This window comes from Dendropsophus ebraccatus, chromosome 12 (assembly GCF_027789765.1).
Source record: "Dendropsophus ebraccatus isolate aDenEbr1 chromosome 12, aDenEbr1.pat, whole genome shotgun sequence".
Lineage (NCBI taxonomy): Eukaryota > Metazoa > Chordata > Amphibia > Anura > Hylidae > Dendropsophus > Dendropsophus ebraccatus.
In genome coordinates, this window is record NC_091465.1 from 84,404,102 (window position 1) to 84,424,830 (window position 20,729).

The following is a 20,729-nucleotide window of genomic DNA, read 5'->3' on the forward strand; positions in this document are numbered from 1 at the left end:
ACAACAGTAGGGGGAAAGTGGCCATGTTTTTGTAGCGCTGGATAACCCCTTTAAAGGGGTACTCCAGTGGTGGAAAAAAATCGTTCCAATCAACTGGTGTCAGAAAGTCATATAGATTTGTAAATGACATGTCCGCACCATGTGAATGTACCCTCGTAGTGACACATCCGCACCATGTGAATGTACCCTCATAGTGACACATCCGCACCATGTGAATGTACCCTCATAGTGACACATCCGCACCATGTGAATGTACCCTCATAGTGACATGTCCGCACTCTGAATGTACCCTCGTAGTGACATGTCCGCACCATGTGAATGTACCCTCGTAGTGACACATCCGCACCATGTGAATGTACCCTCGTAGTGACACATCCGCACCATGTGAATGTACCCTCGTAGTGACACATCCGCATCCTTGTGAATGTACCCTTGTAGTGACATGTCCGCACCATGTGAATGTACCCTCATAGTGACACATCCGCACCATGTGAATGTACCCTTGTAGTGACATGTCCGCACTATGTGAATGTACCCTTGTAGTGACATGTCCGCACCATGTGAATGTACCCTCGTAGTGACACATCCGCACCATGTGAATGTACCCTCGTTGTGACACATCCGCACCATGTGAATACCCTCGTAGTGACACATCCGCACCATGTGAATGTACCCTCGTAGTGACACATCCGCACCATGTGAATGTACCCTCGTAGTGACACATCCGCACCATGTGAATGTACCCTCGTAGTGACACATCCGCACCATGTGAATGTACCCTCATAGTGACACATCCGCACCATGTGAATGTACCCTCGTAGTGACACATCCGCACCATGTGAATACCCTCGTAGTGAGCGGTCCCAGCAGCTCTCATGGTGACAGGTGGAGCAGCCAGCACCAGTGTTTCCTCAGCTGTTCCCCATACAGACACAATGAGGAGGCTGGGGGAGGGATCCATGTACACACTTCTCTCCATGGCTGCCCTGGAGCTCGGTTGAGGGGGATCTATCAGTCTTTTACTCCTTTCTTATTGTTGGAGGAGGAGGGGGACATGTTTAGCTGTTACACCACTCCATACAATTCCACACCACTCCATACAACTCCATACAGCTGCTCCACACAACTCCATACAAATACATACAACTCCATACAACTCCACACAACTTCATACAAATAGAACACACAAAGTTTGTTTTCTAAACATAGAACTATCTCTATCTCTATATAATGGCTCATTGATTTATAGATGTGATCAGGGGCCACACTGAGATGGTCACAATGACCACGGACTACAGGATGTGACCCAACATCCATGACTATGTGACATCTTCAGATTACAGTCACACCCCATAGAAGTCAATGGAGGGTTATATAGCGCCAGTCATGCAGGATATTGCTCCATACAAGTCACAATGCCAGCCATGACCTAACCCTCTCCAGTCATATACATTGTGTAAGGAAAGAGCTGCAGCTTTCAACCATAATCTACTATAACCAGCGTCCCCTCCCCTCCTTTTACTTCTAGTACAAAATCTCAAGTCTTCCTGTACTCATCAGCTGCTGTATGTCCGCCCTGTGGAAAGTGATGTATTCTCTCCAGTCTGTAGAAGAGAAGAGGTTTTCTATTGGAATTTGCTGCTGCTCTGGACAATTCCTGACATGGACAGAGGTGGCAGCAGAGAGCACTGTGTCAGACTGGGGAGACAGGACATACAGCAGCTGATAAGTGCTAGAAGACTGGAGATTTTTAAATAGAAATAAATTACAAATCTCTAGCACTTTCTGGCACTAGTTGAATAGAAAGAATTTTTTTTGGGGTGAACAACCCCTTTAAAAAGTCCAGACTGCTGGGCTCCTAAAGCAGTGATCCCCAGCCTGTGGTGATATTGTGAACTACAGCTCCCAGCATGTTCAGGGTTTGCTGGGCATTTTAGCTGAGGATTATCTGGAACAGACACAGTTATAACAAACCCGCAGCTGTGAGAAGTGTTTGGTCCCCAAAATAGCAGGAGATTGAAATGCAACATCTATTAGAGAGCTGCTATGCTGGGAGTTGTAGTTCTGCAAGAGCTGGAGAGGTACAGGATGGGGATGCCGGTGTGGACTGGATGCAACCATAACAAACCCTCAGCTGAGAGTATGGAGTCTGGACACTGTTTTTAACCTCCGGACAGATTTAGTGATGTTTCCATTCACTGACAGCAAGAAGAGATCCTGAAAACGTTGAGAAATGCAAAGAAAATTAGAACGTTTCGGACCTTTACAATATATTGGTTAACTCTTTGTTTCCCGCATCCTCTGAGCGGTCACACGGCTCTTTGTTGCTGTTTGTATAAGCCGTGTGAATACAAGTGTCCTGAGAATACATCCCCCACCTCCCAAGAAGGGGCAGCCCCTCAGTACTACTCCCTGTCCAGCGGGGGGCAGCACTGTGCACTATGACATCTGTCAGCTTCTTCCCTGTGCAGCATCTGTTTGGGGAAAGCTATAGAGAGGAGGGGAGAGGGGCGGCCAGCTGCCCCCACACCTGCTGTGTACAGGGATAATAGCTTGTAGCCCTGAAGGAAAGCGGCCTCCTCAGGGACAGCCGGAGGCTGCGGCACTAATAGGAGCCTGTAAGTTTCCCTGGTTTTTCCTGTAGCTTATTATTGTTTAGCACCAACCTATTCTGCAGCGCAGTACACAGAATGGATTGTATTGTTTCAGAACACTAGATTGTCAGCTCTTTGGCTAAAAGCATTGTATATAGAAGGCTGCTAGTTGGTATTGCATAGATTGTTAGCTTTTTGGCTGAGCATTGATACTGTATTGTTTCTGTGTAACCACGGTGTAAGCTAGAGTGTCAGCTCTGTACCCGAGCACTGAGATTGTATATCGGATACATACACTCTCTATATATCTTGTATAGCCTAGATTGCAAGCTCTTTGGCCAAGTACAGTTCTTATCATTTGCTCTATGTAAAATCCCTCCTGCGCCCATGACATATACACAATGTATAACATCTCTCTGTATCTTAGGGTATTAGGCATTAGATTGTAAGCTCTTCAGCCCAGCCCTGGTACATATCTGTATATTATGTAATGTGTGTCCAGTGTTCCTCTTCCGCTGCTGCAAAACCACAACTCCCAACATGTCCTGACAGTTAAAGGCTGGGAGTTGTAGTTATCTGGAGAGTCACAGGTTAGGGAACACTGCCCAGGCCCCTTGTTGTCAGGATGTCGATTGCTAGCTCTTCAGCTCAGCTCTGGCAGTAGGGTTTGGGCTAAGTTCACATACAGCTGTAATGCGTTCAGTGAATTAAGGTGGGTTAAAAAAAAAAAAAAAAACCTCTTCTTGGGATGTTGAAGGTAATGCTGCGTTTACACGGAACGATTATCATTCGAATTTTCGCAATAACGATTTTCTATCGTTTTTTCTGTTCGTCTTAACGGTGATCAGTATAAAAACCAAATCGTTCCTTGGGGGCGAATTATTGCTTCGTGTAAACGGACCATTACAGTGCAAGCTCATCAGCTCAGTTCTGGTAGATAAAGTCTACACTCTCTATATATCGGTGTAGATTGTAAGCTCTTCAGCCCAGCACTGACGCAGTTATAACATACAGTTACTACTTGTTAGAAGGGTCTCCTGACAGTATTGTGATCACAGAGTGTCTCCCCCTGCTGGGACCTCCAGGGATGTGCATCTCTCTGCAGCAGCAGCAGCAGCAGCAGCACCACCACAGGACAGATGAAGAATTACACATTGTCCATTCATATCAATGGGCCGTCTGTGTAAACCAGAACAGGACGAGTCCTTCAGAGACGCTCTTTGTAACCACTGTCCATTCTGGCCAAGAGATGAGGGTCCGTAAAATGGGGTGCCCCTCCATAAGCTAAACCACCTTCTAGGGTATATAATACCTGGTCGTGAATAACAGAAGACTATGGCTAAGTGGGCAATGGCTAAGCTGAGCAAAGCAGCTTACTGTGTTTGTGACTACTCATACAGGGGGTTAAGTAACACGATCAGGATTTTATGTATTCTTGCCCTGGTTGGAATTGAACTCGGGACCCAATGCTATGAATAGTTTGATTCTTAAAGGGGAACTCCACCTTAATATTGGCTATGTTATAAGGACCTGTCTGATGATATGATCTGAAATTTCTCGGAGCTGGGACCCCGAATGACCCCCACTAGTGCTGTTTACTGACCTGATATAAGAGGGTAGATTGAGGTGGGATGCCCCTTTAAGGATTTGCTGTTGCCTTGGAGCCCAGAGGATGAAGTGTTCCTGCTTGTTGTGTGATGTTGGCGGTGTTTCCTTCCTTCTCTTCTCCCTATGACAGTCCTTTGTTATAAACACAACATTCCCCGCTAGCAGGGCCGCTGTTGGCACCGCACCGAGCTTTAATGTGCCGATTGTTTTTGAAGTCGGTATGACGGGCTGTAAACAGGCGGCCATTGTACCTGGGGTGTCTGTGTACACAGCGCTCATCAGACGGAAAGTGCTAAACCTCAAAGCTTTTATAGATCTGTATAATGGAGATCAGCACTCCCATTATTCATTAGTGTCATCGGCCAGTATTATTGTACTGCAGGGAAGTGTGAGGTGTGGTGACGGGGCAAAATGTACCAAAACATGGTGGAGAGGGGGGGCAGCCTAGGGAAGGAGAAGGAGAGCAGGGTGCACCAGAACATGGAGGGGAAGGAGAGCAGGGGGCACCAGAGCATGGAGGGGAAGGAGAGCAGGGTGCACCAGAACATGGAGGGGAAGGAGAGCAGGGTGCACCAGAACATGGAGGGGAAGGAGAGCAGGGTGCACCAGAACATGGAGGGGAAGGAGAGCAGGGTGCACCAGAACATGGAGGGGAAGGAGATCAGGGTGCACCAGAACATGGAGGGGAAGGAGATCAGGGTGCACCAGAACATGGAGGGGAAGGAGAAGGAGAGCAGGGTGCACCCGAACATGGGGGGGGAAGGAGAGCAGGGGTCACCAGAACATGGAGGGGAAGGAGAGCAGGGTGCACCAGAACATGGAGGGGAAGGAGAGCAGGGTGCACCAGAACATGGAGGGGAAGGAGAGCAGGGTGCACCAGAACATGGAGGGGAAGGAGAGCAGGGTGCACCAGAACATGGAGGGGAAGGAGAGCAGGGTGCACCAGAACATGGAGGGGAAGGAGAGCAGGGTGCACCAGAACATGGAGGGGAAGGAGAGCAGGGTGCACCAGAACATGGAGGGGAAGGAAGGCAGGGTGCACCAGAACATGGAGGGGAAGGAGAGCAGGGGTCACCAGAACATGGAGGGGAAGGAGAACAGGGTGCACCAGAACATGGAGGGGAAGGAGAGCAGGGTGCACCAGAACATGGAGGGGAAGGAGATCAGGGTGCACCAGAACATGGAGGGGAAGGAGAGCAGGGTGCACCAGAACGTGGAGGGGAAGGAGAGCAGGGTGCACCAGAACATGGAGGGGAAGGAGAGCAGGGTGCACCAGAGCATGGAGGGGAAGGAGAGCAGGGTGCACCAGAACATGGAGGGGAAGGAGAGCAGGGTGCACCAGATCATGGAGGGGAAGGAGAGCAGGGTGCACCAGAATATGGAGGGAAAGGAGAGCAGGGTGCACCAGAACATGGAGGGGAAGGAGAGCAGGGTGCACCAGAGCATGAAGGGGAAGAAGAGCAGGGTGCACCAGAACATGGAGGGGAAGGAGAGCAGGGTGCACCAGAGCATGGAGGAGGAAGGAGAGCAGGATGCACCAGAACATGGAGGGGGAAGGAGAGCAGGATGCACCAGAACATGGAGGGGAAGGAGAGCAGGGTGCACCAGAACATGGAGGGGAAGGAGAGCAGGGTGCACCAGAACATGGAGGGGAAGGAGAGCAGGGTGATCCAGAACATGGAGGGGAAGTAGAGCAGGGTGCACCAGAACATGGAGGGGAAGGAGAGCAGAGTGCACCAGAATATGGAGGGGAAGGAGAGCAGAGTGCACCAGAATATGGAGGGGAAGGAGAGCAGGGTGCACCAGAATATGGAGGGAAAGGAGAGCAGAGTGCACCAGAATATGGAGGGGAAGGAGAGCAGGGTGCACCAGAATATGGAGGGAAAGGAGAGCAGGGTGCACCAGAGCATGAAGGAGAAGAAGAGCAGGGTGCACCAGAGCATGAAGGGGAAGAAGAGCAGGGTGCACCAGAATATGGAGGGGAAGGAGAGCAGGGTGCACCAGAACATGGGGGGAAGGAAAGCAGGGTGCACCAGAACATGGAGGGGAAGGAGAGCAGGGTGCACCAGAATGTGGTGGGGAAGGAGAGCAGGGTGCACCAGATCATGGAGGGGGAGGAGAGCAGGGTGCACCAGAACATGGAGGGGAAGGAGAGCAGGGTGCACCAGAACATGGAGGGGAAGGAGAGCAGGGTGCACCAGATCATGGAGGGGAAGGAGAGCAGAGTGCACCAGAACATGGAGGGGAAGGAGAGCAGGGTGCACCAGAACATGGGGGGGAAGGAGAGCAGGGTGCACCAGAACATGGAGGGGAAGGAGAGCAGGGTGCACCAGAGCATGGAGGAGGAAGGAGAGCAGGATGCACCAGATCATGGAGGGGAAGGAGAGCAGGGTGCACCAGAATATGGAGGGAAAGGAGAGCAGGGTGCACCAGAACATGGAGGGGAAGGAGAGCAGGGTGCACCAGAGCATGAAGGGGAAGAAGAGCAGGGTGCACCAGAACATGGAGGGGAAGGAGAGCAGGGTGCACCAGAGCATGGAGGAGGAAGGAGAGCAGGATGCACCAGAACATGGAGGGGGAAGGAGAGCAGGATGCACCAGAACATGGAGGGGAAGGAGAGCAGGGTGCACCAGAACATGGAGGGGAAGGAGAGCAGGGTGCACCAGAACATGGAGGGGAAGGAGAGCAGGGTGATCCAGAACATGGAGGGGAAGTAGAGCAGGGTGCACCAGAACATGGAGGGGAAGGAGAGCAGAGTGCACCAGAATATGGAGGGGAAGGAGAGCAGAGTGCACCAGAATATGGAGGGGAAGGAGAGCAGGGTGCACCAGAATATGGAGGGAAAGGAGAGCAGAGTGCACCAGAATATGGAGGGGAAGGAGAGCAGGGTGCACCAGAATATGGAGGGAAAGGAGAGCAGGGTGCACCAGAGCATGAAGGAGAAGAAGAGCAGGGTGCACCAGAGCATGAAGGGGAAGAAGAGCAGGGTGCACCAGAATATGGAGGGGAAGGAGAGCAGGGTGCACCAGAACATGGGGGGAAGGAAAGCAGGGTGCACCAGAACATGGAGGGGAAGGAGAGCAGGGTGCACCAGAATGTGGTGGGGAAGGAGAGCAGGGTGCACCAGATCATGGAGGGGGAGGAGAGCAGGGTGCACCAGAACATGGAGGGGAAGGAGAGCAGGGTGCACCAGAACATGGAGGGGAAGGAGAGCAGGGTGCACCAGATCATGGAGGGGAAGGAGAGCAGAGTGCACCAGAACATGGAGGGGAAGGAGAGCAGGGTGCACCAGAACATGGGGGGGAAGGAGAGCAGGGTGCACCAGAACATGGAGGGGAAGGAGAGCAGGGTGCACCAGAGCATGGAGGAGGAAGGAGAGCAGGATGCACCAGATCATGGAGGGGAAGGAGAGCAGGGTGCACCAGAGCATGGAGGGGAAGGAGAGCAGGGTGCACCAGAACATGGAGGGGAAGGAGAGCAGGGTGCACCAGAACATGGAGGGGAAGGAGAGCAGGGTGCACCAGAACATGGAGGGGAAGGAGAGCAGGGTGCACCAGAACATGGAGGGGAAGGAGAGCAGGGTGCACCAGAACATGGAGGGGAAGGAGAGCAGGATGCACCAGAACATGGAGGGGAAGGAGAGCAGGGTGCACCAGATCATGGAGGGGAAGGAGAGCAGGGTGCACCAGAACATGGAGGGGAAGAAGAGCAGGGTGCACCAGAACATGGAGGGGAAGGAGAGCAGGATGCACCCCAGTGCACTGACTGACAATGTTCTAGATAAAATACTGGGGTCTCCTTATTGAGCATACTCTGCCTCTGCACCCCCTATTCTTCCACCCCACGGAGATGGACACTATACAGTCTGTTGTGCGCATAGACAGTTTCTGGTCTGTGACATGAAGACCCCCATGTGCCCCCCCCCCCCACCTCACATTTAATCTAAATGACGTTATTTACACAATGGTGACTGATCAGACACCAAACTCCCACAACAAGGAAATAAACTTCCATCAGCCACTTAGAGCCGAGCTGCAAATGACCTGAGCAAATAGTGAGGTGAGATCTGCAGATGGCTGTGACCTGTATAACCTGGGGGGTCTGGGATGTGTCTCTTCTGTCTGTGACCCCTGAGCAGAGAACACCCGGTCCGGCTCCTCTCACCTGGGCACCGTGCTGCCTCCACAGTATGGGGGTGGAGGGGAAGGGGCGACCCTCATGCTGGGTACAGTCATAGGGCATCCATGCCATTTAAAGTGGAAAAAAAGAACTTTGTGTTTTTAACAATCCTGTTGTGTCTCTCGGCAGCTCTGGTAGCATCACCCCTCGCAGCACGCCCAGCAACTCCCCCGCTACACGGAAACGCTTGTCCGGTAACGAAGCGGAAAACATGGTGGAGAAGGGATCGGAGAACTCGTTTGAGAGGACCCCTGGTGCACAGACCCCCACCTCGCCACCTCCAGGAGCCGTGCCCACCACCCTGCAGAGCAATGCCCAGCTGCCCAACTCCCAGCCCGGGACCCCGCTCCCCCCTCAGCTGAGCGGACGAGCCTCTATATGGAACAGCAAGGTGAGTGATTATAGGGGATAAGAGGTCTGCCTGCTGTCAGTGAATGTAAACCTGATCCTATCCTGGTCCTATACGCACTGCTAAAGTCCTGTCACTTATACTACAGTCCCGTCTCCCCAGCTGTAATGGCTGATAACAGGAAGCAATAGAATGGGGAGATAATACAATGTAACGATACAAAGAGTCTGTGTGGTCCGCTGCGAATATAGATGCCGCCTGCGGTCGCACAGAAGACATTTACATGTATTTTACTACAACACTTAAGCTTAGATTTCTGGCACTTATGAGCTGCGGCTACTGATCCGCATGGGGATTATCTGCATTGCCGTCAATAGAGCTGATCCTCTGCCAGTATGGTGTCCATCAAGACTTAATAGCAAAGTAAGATCGGATCCGCAATCTATTGTCCGAGACCTGAAACAGCAGCGTATACAAGTAGCAAGTATGAAAGGTGTAACTAATAATGTCCAATGGGTAATAACACCCAATAGAAGATGAATCATAGCGCCATATATTCAAATAATTATAGCGCCATAGATCAGATAAATAGTAGCACCATATATCAGAATAATGATAGAACTCTAGAGCAGATAAATAATAGCGCTATATAACAGTTTAATAATAGTGCTATATATCAGAATAATCATAGAACCATAGATCAGATAAATAATAGCACCATATAACATATAAATAATAGTGCTATATAACATATAAATAATAGCGCCATATAAATAATAGTGCTGTATAACATATAAATAATAGTGCTATATAACATATAAATAATAGTGCTATATAACATATAAATAATAGTGCTGTATATCAGAATAATGATAGAACCATAGATCAGATAAATAATAGCGCCATATAACATATAAATAATAGCGCCATATACCAGTTTAATAATAGCCCCATACATCAGAATAATAAAAGTGCTATATATCAGATAAATAATAGCGCCATATAACATAAATAATAGTGCTTTATAATAGATAAATAATAGCGCCATATAACAGTTTAATAATAGCGCTATATATAAGAATAATAATAGTGCCATATATCAGAATAATTATAGTGCCATATAACATATAAATAATAGCGCCATATAACAGATGAATAACAGCGCCGTATATCAAACAAATAATAGCGCTATTTAACAGGTAAATAATAGCGCCATATATCAAGATAATTATAGTTCAATATATTAGTTAGATAATAGTGCCATAAAACAGATAAATAATAGTGCCATATATCAAAATAATTATAGTACCATATATTAGATAAATAATAGTGCCATATACTAGATGAATAATAATGCCCTATAACAGGTGAATAATAGTGCCCAATAGCAGATAAATAATAGTACCCTATACCAGGTGAATAATAGTGCCCTATAGAAGATAAATCATAGCGCCCTATATCAGATAGCAGAAAGCCACCATCCTGTTATTCCCTACAATGTGGTCCAGTGTTTCATCATGTGACTGTCCCCCACCTCCCAGCCCCTGGGCCTCACCCCTGTCACCCCTCCATCCCCGGCATTCTATTTATTTGCACACTGCGGCCATGGATGGGTTTCTGTTTCACGTGAACAGACTGGCAGTAAATGTATGGGGGTGTGGATTATTATCCAATCAGTGTGGAAATCCATGTCAGGTCCCATACGTGTGAACTGGGTCTTAGACTGTGCAGTTCTCTCCCTTGGACATTGCTGCGTTGCTCTGGGCTCCTGTGCCGCCATCTTTGTGAAGCCCATGTCTGTATGACACCGTACTGTGCCCTCTAGTGACTGCATGTTTTCTCTTCTCTTCTAGAAGATCCAGAGCTTCTACAGTGTAAGTATCAGTACATACATGGATACAGTCATCTCACCTAGACAAGTGCTGCCCCCTGCAGGCTAATTTTATGAGGACAAAGCAGTATTAGTTCTGTGTTGAATCTCTGTGTCTCCATATTGTCTTGGTCTATTAGAGTATGGTGGCAGGAGGACAGGACTGGCCCACAGAGGGTGGCGGCCCATCTGGCATGTGCCTATAATGCCACATGGCCAGTCCCATGCCTTGGTCTCCGATAGTATTAAATGCCTTGTATGGCTCTCTATACAAACTGCAATTCCCATCGACTGTCAGGGCATGATGGGAGTTGTAGTTTTGCAACAGTTGGGGACCAGGGTTGTACATTTTGAGGGATCACAGGGCTGTAGGTCCTTTACCCCACCATGGGTTACATGCTTTTGGCCGCTTCTCACCCCGGGGTGTTCCTTACAGATGCTGAGCCCCAATTACAAGCAACGCAATGAAGATTTCCGCAAGATCTTCAAGAAATTGCCGGATTCGGAACGTCTCATTGTGGGTAAGGGACATTTTTGGATTTTTCATGCAATTTTTCTTGTATCCCCCAAATCACTGACCGTCCCCCTGTCTTCTCTCCCCCCCTCCAGACTACTCCTGTGCACTGCAGAGAGATATCCTCCTTCAAGGAAGACTCTACTTATCGGAGAACTGGATCTGTTTCCATAGCAACATATTCCGCTGGGAAACCACCGTGAGTCACGCTAATCACTAGTTTTCGACTCCTTTTGTAGAGTGTTTAACACCCCGGAGAGAGTTTACATAGGAAACACCAAGTGTCACCTCGCCACGCCGAGCTTCAGGGGGCTGCTTAGTATTCAGAGCTGACGGCATCAGGGGGTGATACTTATTTATAGATAGCGGGAACGTCCAGACGTCGTCACCACTCCGCGGAAAGGTGTCACCAGAAACCTATATGGAGAATCCTATGTTTACATCAGTAAAAGTGCTCCCCTAGTGGTCGAAGTAGAGTACTGCGTGCTTGACAAGTTATATATACAGTGTCACACACATACATATATACATACATACATACATAAACAAATGCTGATTTGGGGTCAGCTCACCTGCTGTATCCACTCTCGGTGCACGGCAAAGCCCGGAGCCAGGGCAACACATGTGTAAGGAAAGATCCAGCACCAGTATAGCGGATAAAAACGTCCTTCTTTATTTAAGCAAACTTCACATATAGGAAACAAACATGCGATAACAAATCGCATGTTTGTTTCCTATATGTGAAGTTTGCTTAAATAAAGAAGGACGTTTTTATCCGCTATACTGGTGCTGGATCTTTCCTTACACATACATACATACATATATACAAACACACATATACATATATATATATATATATATATATATATACACACACATATTCACATATATATATATATATATATATATATATATATACACACACACATATATATAAATATATATATATATATATATACACACACACATATATGTATACACACACACACATATATATATATATAAACACATTTATATACACACACATACATATATATATATATATATATATATATATATATATATATACATACACACTTACACACACATATATATACACACACACATATTTACATACACACATATATACATACAAACACACATACACATATAGATATACACACACACACATATATATATATTTACACATACTGTATATATATATATATATACACTACCGCTCAAAAGTTTGGGGTCACATTGAAATGTCCTTATTTTATAAGGAAAAGCACTGTACTTTTCAATGAAGATAACTTTAAACAAATACACTCTATACATTGCTAATGTGGTAAATGACTATTCTAGCTGCAAATGTCTGGTTTTTGGTGCAATATCTACATAGGTGTATAGAGGCCCATTTCCAGCAACTATCACTCCAGTCTTCTAATGGTACAATGTGTTTGCTCATTGGCTCAGAAGGCTAATTGATGATTAGAAAACCCTTGTGCAATCATGTTCACACATCTGAAAACAGTCTAGCTCGTTACAGAAGCTACAAAACTGACCTTCCTTTGAGCAGATTGTGTTTCTGGAGCATCACATTTGTGGGGTCAATTAAACGCTCAAAATGGCCAGAAAAAGAGAACTTTCATCTGAAACTCGACAGTCTATTCTTGTTCTTAGAAATGAAGGCTGTTCTATGCGAGAAATTGCTAAGAAATTGAAGATTTCCTACAACGGTGTGTACTACTGCCTTCAGAGGACAGCACAAACAGGCTCTAACCAGAGTAGAAAAAGAAGTGGGAAGCCACGTTGCACAACTAAGCAAGAAGAGAAGCACATTAGAGTTTGAGAAACAGACGCCTCACAGGTCCCCAACTAGCATCTTCATTACATAGTACCCGCAAAACACCAGTGTCACCATCTACAGTGAAGAGGCGGCTGCAGGATTTTGGGCTTCAGGGCAGAGTGGCAAAGAAAAAGCCATATCTGAGACTGGCCAATAAAAGAAAAAGATTAAGATGGGCAAAAGAACTCAGACATTGGACAGAGGAAGACTGGAAAAAAGTGTTGTGGACGGATGAATCCAAGTTTGAGGTGTTTGGATCACAAAGAAGAACGTTTGTGAGACGCAGAAGAAATGAGAAGATGCTGGAAGAATGCCTGACGCCATCTGTTAAGCATGGTGGAGGTCATGTGATGGTCTGGGGTTGGTGCTGGTAAGGTGGGAGATTTGTACAGGGTAAAAGGGATTCTGAATAAGGAAGGCTATGACTCTGCAACGCCATGCCATACCCAGTGGGCAGCGCTTGGTTGGAGCCAATTTCATCCTACAACAGGACAATGACCCTAAACACACCTCCAAATTGTGCAAGAACTATTTCCAGCAGAAGCGGCAGCTGGTATTCTATCATAGGTAATGGAGTGGCCAGCGCAGTCACCAGATCACCACCCCATTGTGGGAGCAGCTGGACCGTATGGTACGCCAGAAGTGCCCATCCAACCAATCCAACTTGTGGGAGCTGCTTCTAGAAGCGTGGGGGGCAATTTCTCCAGCTTACCCCAACAGATTAATAGCTAGAATGCCAAAGGTGTGCAATGCTGGAATTGCTGCAAAAGGAGGATTCTGGGACGGAAGCAAAGTGTGATGGAAGAACAATGTTATTTCACATACAAATCATTATCATTATTTACACACACACATATATATTTATCAGACTTGCTTTACAATTATTTTTTTTTCTTAATGATTTACTTTATTAATAGTTGAATCTTAGAATCTCATCTAAGTGGGGACATAAAGGTATAACCAGCCAACCTGGCTTAGAAAATACACAGTTACTTTGTTCCAAAAAACAGCACCCCAACTGTCCTCAATGGAACTAAACTGCAATACCTGAACTGAGAAGAAGAGTGGCGCTGTTTCCAGAGGAAAGCTCTTCATCTTTCCTAACCCTGGACAACCCTCTTTAGGGTATCTAAAAGTTCTACAAAATTTTTGACATGTCAGACATTTGGGTTGATGAAGGTCGAGTTAGTGAGACTGCCCCCGGGCAGAAGGGCTTCTCCTTGGGAAGCTGAACATGAGGTGTATAGAAACCTACAAGACTCCTATGAACCTGTTCACACCTACCTGACCTTTACATCTCATGATTTCCTTCTCTTCCCTCAGATCACTATTCAGCTCAAAGACATCCGGTGCATAAAGAAGGAGAAGACTGCAAAGGTGATTCCCAACGCCATCCAAGTGTGCACTGAAACTGAGAAGGTGAGAGAAACACTCTACTACTACTGTAGGGGTTGAGATTTTACTAAATGTTAAAAGGGAACTCCAGAAAAAAAAGCAAATCCACTAGTGTCAGACAGTTATACAGATTTGTAATTCACTTCTATTTAAAAATCTCCAGTCTTCCAGTACTTATCAGCTGCTGTATGTCCTGTAGGAAGTGGTATATTCTTTCCAGTCTGACACAGTGCTCTCTGCTGCCACCTCTGTCCATGTCAGGAACTGTCCAGAGCAGCAGCAAATCCCCATAGAAAACCTTTCCTGCTCTGGACAGTTCCTGCCAGCAGAGAGCAGTGTGTCAGACTAGAAAGAATACACCACTTCCTGCAGGACATACAGCAGCTGATAAGTACTAGAAGACTGGAGACTTTTAAATAGAAGTAATTTATATATCTGTATAACTTTTGGACAACAGTTGATTTGAAAGTAAAAATAATTTTGCCGGAGTACCTCTTTAAGTATGAAAAAACCGATTGCCGGGGATAGTGAGTGCATCTTCCCTTCAGGTCAGAGCTGTTGACCGCCAACCTGCACATACGAGCGCCATCCTGGTGACTATCACTATGGGCCTAGTAACAGCATTGATTTCCCTTATCTCTCAGTTACTTGAACTTTAGCCGGGTGTAATGATGAGGCGGCTTTATCAGGACCATTAAGTCTTCTATTTCTGCCTGAGCCGTCAGTGCCAAGCCGCTCTCCGCAGCCCAGGCCTCTCTGCATCATCCTCCCATCCTCCATGGTGGAGGCTTAGTCGGTTCTCTGTAAGTTGTGCTCACGTCCAGTCCACCTTTATGGAGACTATAGAAGTACAGATGTAGCAGAGCCGAGTTTGTTATGCATAAATCACGTTGCAGTTTTGTAGAAAACAATGACTCGTGCTGACAGAGCGCAAACTCTGCTCTGCTACATCAGGACGTTATGGAAACATTATATATGCCCGGCGATCTGCAGCTTTAAGCGTATAATATGAAACCATTGTGTTCTTCTGTCTTTATAGCACTTCTTCACTTCCTTCGGAGCCAGGGACCGCTCTTTCCTCCTGATATTCCGCCTCTGGCAGAACGCTCTGTTAGATAAGGTAAGAAGATGTGATGCCAGGGGATGGGTGAGGGGCACGGGATGTGTAACATCCGCCTCTATGTACATCTCACACACAATTGTGTATATATATATATACCTCTGCAGGGGTCAGACTGTGTGTGGATGGTGATGTAGCAGAGCTGGATTTATCTCTTGCTCCAGTTACCAGTAGTTAGATGGGATTATAGGTGTCACCTGTTATTCATTGTGGACGCAGTTGTCTCAGTAACAGATTCGGCTCTGCTACATCTTGTATGTTTGTGTAGACTTGCCCTGCTGTATTATATCGGACTGGTTGTTTGTGTGATCATTGTGTTTACTCCATGGAGCGTGGAGACCCAGCGGTGAGGCCCATCTCCTGGTTTCGTGTAACCTGGATGAGATACACAAATCCCCGCCGGACACTTTTCCTACCTGTCGCCCTCGTGTTTACCTTTCCCAGAAGATAAGACGCGTCGCCCATCTCTGACAATGGGATCAAGCATTGTCACCTTCCCCCAAGCCCCCCCCCTCCTCTGCAGGTGACTCAGTGACGCCCCCTGCCCCCTCTTATCCAGTGACCGGGGCCCCTGCAGGTTATTATTCCCCTTAGAGATGGAGGAGAGGAGAGATGGATGAGGGCAGGATTGGGGTCTTGGTGGCACCAACATAGGACCCTTCCCCCTCCCCAGTAGCTGCGTCCTGGTTTACCTGATGCCAACTCTGCCCAAATGTGTCCGACAACCCCAACCCTGACAAATACCAACCCTGTAGACTCTCCGGACCCTCCCAGACTGTGTTGTAGGCCTGACCCCTATGGACTTTGCCGAGGTGCCCCGACCCCCTGTAGACTTTGTGGAAGCCCCAAATCTCAAAACTTTGTGGAAGTGCCCCGGCCCCCTGTAGACTTTGTGGAAGTGTCCCGCCCCCCTGTAGACTTTGTGGAAGTGCCCCGGCCCCCTGTAGACTTTGTGGAAGTGCCCCGGCCCCCTGTAGACTTTGTGGAAGTGCCCCGGCCCCCTGTAGACTTTGTGGAAGTGCCCCGGCCCCCTGTAGACTTTGTGGAAGTGCCCCGGCCCCCTGTAGACTTTGTGGAAGTGCCCCGGCCCCCTGTAGACTTTGTGGAAGTCCCCCGGCCCCCTGTAGACTTTGTGGAAGTCCCCCGGCCCCCTGTAGACTTTATGAATGTGTACTGGCCCCCTGTAGACTTTGTGGAAGTCCCCCGGCCCCCTGTAGACTTTGTGGAAGTGCCCCGGCCCCCTGTAGACTTTGTGGAAGTGTCCCGGCCCCCTGTAGACTATGTGGAAGTGTCCCGGCCCCCTGTAGACTTTGTGGAAGTGTCCCGGCCCCCTGTAGACTTTGTGGAAGTGCCCCGGCCCCCTGTAGACTTTGTGGAAGTGCCCCGACCCCCTGTAGACTTTGTGGAAGTGCCCTGACTCCTTTCCATTAGCGTAATGAAGATTCACCCTTAGGATACATTCACACATACTGTATTTAATCTGCAGCAGATACTATAGGTGTGAATGGTCCCTGAGGGGAGATCACAGCCAGCGGGCACCTAATAAGGATGAGATGTACATAGACTGCAGCCGGGGGAGGGGGGGAGGGTAGCTGGAAGCAACAAGGGGTGAGGGGTGTAGCTGGCAGCAACAAGGGGTGAGGGGTGTAGCTGGAAGCAACAAGGGGTGTGGGGTGTAGCTGGCAGCAACAAGGGGTGAGGGGTGTAGCTGGCAGCCCGGTCCCCTAATGGTCGGCATACAGGAGCCCCTCACATTAGCCTCTGTGACCCGCAGTGAGAATCCTTATTCTTCTATGTGTGGTGTCAGAGCCGAGGACTGGTGGGATTTGTCCCCCTGGCCGGACCCTTCCCCCCTCAGGTGTCTCCTGTATCAGAGAAGGAGCTGTGAACGTCTTTCCATCTTATTGCTTAAAGGGGGAGATTACTTTGCACTCCTATATACAGTATATAGATTATATATAATATAGCTTGTCCCCGCCTCTGGGGGGCGCCCTGGTTTGTACATTCTTGCTCTCCCCATCTGTTCCCCTGGGTGTACTGTTGGGCGTTAATCCTCCCCCGTCCGTGTAATCCCGGTTTATAGCCATGAGATCTCTCTGTAATGAGCTCAGGACATGAGAGCTGTCGTCTCCCTAATTCCTCAGGTGCTGTTCACACCTCGGTAATTACTGTGTCATTGTACTACACCGCAGACATAGGCGTCACCATCCACCCATAGGTGACAATGAGGAATGACGATCACCCCATCTGGGAGAGGAAAACAATCAGCTAGTACACAATAATACACAGACAACATGATGGAGATGGGCGGCTGATGGCCGCCTTACAGATCACGCTTGTCTCCAGTAACTCAGGGCATATTATACATACGTTACACATTAAAGGGGAACTCCAAAAAAACCTTTCTTTTTCAAATCAATTGGTGGCAGAAAGTTATACAGATATATAAATTACTTCTATGTAAAAATCTCCAGTCTTCCAATACTTATTAGCTGCTGTATGTCCTGCAGGAAGTGGTGTATTCTTTCCAGTCTGACACAGTGCTCTCTGCTGCCACCTCTGTCCATGTCAGGAACTGTCCAGAGCAGAAGCAAATCCCCATAAAAAAAACCTCTCCTGCTGTGGACAGTTCCTGTATCCAGCTGATTAAAAAAAAAATGCCGGAGTTCCCCTTTAAATCTTACTCTTGTTTCCATTCACTGATGGTGAGCCGAGGTTTAGAAAACTTTGAGGAATATAAACACTGAATATAATGGTCATTATAGAATGAATAAGTATAAAAATAAAAAAAAAACAATTGAATTGTATAGAAAAATCTAATAAATAAAGCAAAAGGTAGGAGAGGGGTGGGGGAGAGCGACTGCTGCAGAGCCCATCCTCCTCCACTGACAGTAGTGTCCAGTCCAGCTTGAATATGGAAAACTTGGGTTATCCAGGATTAGGAAAAACACAGCTACTTTCTTGCAGAAACAGCGCCACCCTTTCCTCAGGTTGTGTGTGGGTATTACAAGTCATCTCCATTCACTTTAAAGGAACCGAGCTGAAGTAGCACACCCCACCTGAGGACAGGAGAAGCGCTGGAAGCAAGCGGCCATGTTTTTCTAAGCCTGGATAATCCCTTTAAGGGTGCGTTCACACGTACAGGATCTGCAGCAGATTTGATGGCGCTGATTTGAAGCTGCAGATCCTGTATGTGTGACTGCACCCTAAAGGAGAGATCTACTTGTATGTAAATTGATAAAATCTGATTAATAATGCAGACTATGGGCGCTATTACACGGAGCGATATTCGGCTGATGCTTTCTTTGGGTCCAGACCTATCGCCTTTAAGTTAGTCCACACATTGTCTATGTATTATGTCTGATCCTATGGCATGTGCTGGGCATAGATACCCGGGGGCTCAGCTGCCAATATGTGAAACAATGGAAGATACAATGTGCGACATCTCCGCGGCAGCAGATACGGGTTATAACCCTTTACACGGAGATATATAGCACTTTTCTTCATGATAGGGAGACTGGCCGCTCAGGATAAGATAATCAGACAGTCCATGGCAGCGACCCGTCCCCCGCCCCCGCTGATCCATCATACTCTATGGAGAAAGCGAAACCTACAAAGACACGATACGGATCTGGAGCGTCACTGGGCCGAAAGCTTCTGTTATCTGTCGGCAGTGAATGCGCTCTATTGTCCTCTGTTATCAGACTGTTCAAGTCGTTTTAGTTCATAACTGATTTCAAAAAGTTATAACGACTTGTAATTTTTTTCAGTTTTCCAGTACTTATCAGCTGCTGTATATCCTGCAGGAAGTGGTGTATTCTTTCCAGTCTGACGCAGTGCTCTCTGTTGCCACCTCTGTCCATGTCAGGAACTGTCCAGAGCAGGAGAGGTTTTTTATGGGGATTTGCTGCTGCTCTGGACAGTTCCTGACATGGACAGAGGTGGCAGCAGAGAGCACTGTGTCAGACTGGAAAGAATACACCTCTTCCTTCAGGGCATACAGCAGCTGATAAGTAATGGAAGACTGGAGATTTTAAAATACAAGTAAATTATAAATCTATGTAACGTTCTAAAACCAGTTTATTGGAAAGAAACATTTTTAACAGAGTTCTGCTTTAATAATGCCAAGTAAGATAGGATGACTGTAAGCTATTGTCCCGTTATCAGCCAGTTCAGCCGGGCAGTGATAGGAGGAAAGAAAAAAGTCCTTGCCCGGTGATTATCTGATTTCATAATGTAGATTAAGCTGGGGTGAAAGCAAGCTATTGTCCTCTGTTATCAGCCAGTCCCATGATTGTGCCGTTCAGTGTCTGTGGAAAGCTGGATGCCCAGCATAGTATAATGCAGACGTTACGGCTCACATGAGGCTCCATCATGACTAATCCTGTGTATAGGAAGTGACATAACCCTCCAGACATTATGTAAATCACATCCACATGTCCAGATAGAGATCAGTGATGCAGGCTGAGTATACGGCAGCAGCAGGGTATACAGCGGGCGGGTATAGACACGGCTCACTATGTGCCCAGCAGCTGACGGCCTCCGCTCCTCACCGCTCCACATGTCACTTCTGTCCCGGTCTCATCACAACGCTGGGGAACCTACGCATAGTCCACACCCTGTATATAGATGGGGCCCCCTGCACCAGCCTGGCCGCCACCGACGTGAAGGTAACAGCTTCTTTACTATAGACTTATTAGCTCATTAGATTTCACTATGTCTGGGCTTTTTCTAGCTTTGTTTTGCTATTTTTACCCTCTTGTGGGGGCAGCCATATTGGAGAGACTTTATAGGGGGAGATTTATCAAACATGGTGTAAAGTGAAACTGGCTCAGTCGCCCCTAGCAACCAATCAGATTCCACTTTTTATTTTTGAAAGAGTCTGTGAGGAATGAAAGGTGGAATCTGATTGGTTGCCAGGGGTGATTGAGACACTCTCACTTTACACCATGTTTGATAAATCTGCCCCTATCTGTATAGACAGTATATATGCTTTATGGCGGCTGCAGTGACAATGGATGAAAGGGGGTACACACCTGCCTCCCCCGGGAAGCTGCGCGCAGGACCTCCTCTGTGTCCATAGGATTCAGGAGCCATTATAACTGCTTTCTTGGCCGACATTGGTTCCTTCCCCCTCATACATCTATGTATAGTCCCCCAAGCTGAGCGTGCATGCTTACAATGGATTACATTAGATGCAAGGATTAGATGTTTGCAGTTGAGTGTCTGATCCCCTTTTTTTCTACCAATATCACAGAGAGTCGGGAGGCCC

General features: G+C 47.7%; 1 protein-coding gene across 5 annotated transcripts in view; it reads left to right on the forward strand.

Moving 5' to 3' along the window:
- GRAMD1A (GRAM domain containing 1A) overlaps positions 1-20,729 on the forward strand; it is a 106,707-nt gene that overhangs the window by 65,235 nt on the left and 20,743 nt on the right. For 4 of the 5 annotated variants that reach the window (XM_069948979.1, XM_069948980.1, XM_069948981.1 and 1 more), the window contains 6 exons: positions 8,511-8,772; positions 10,584-10,604; positions 11,037-11,121; positions 11,210-11,313; positions 14,266-14,361; positions 15,377-15,457. In XM_069948979.1, coding sequence (XP_069805080.1) covers positions 8,511-8,772; positions 10,584-10,604; positions 11,037-11,121; positions 11,210-11,313; positions 14,266-14,361; positions 15,377-15,457 — 649 coding nt within the window. The remainder of the gene's footprint in view (positions 1-8,510; positions 8,773-10,583; positions 10,605-11,036; positions 11,122-11,209; positions 11,314-14,265; positions 14,362-15,376; positions 15,458-20,729) is intronic. The other variant, XM_069948982.1, reaches the window with a different exon arrangement.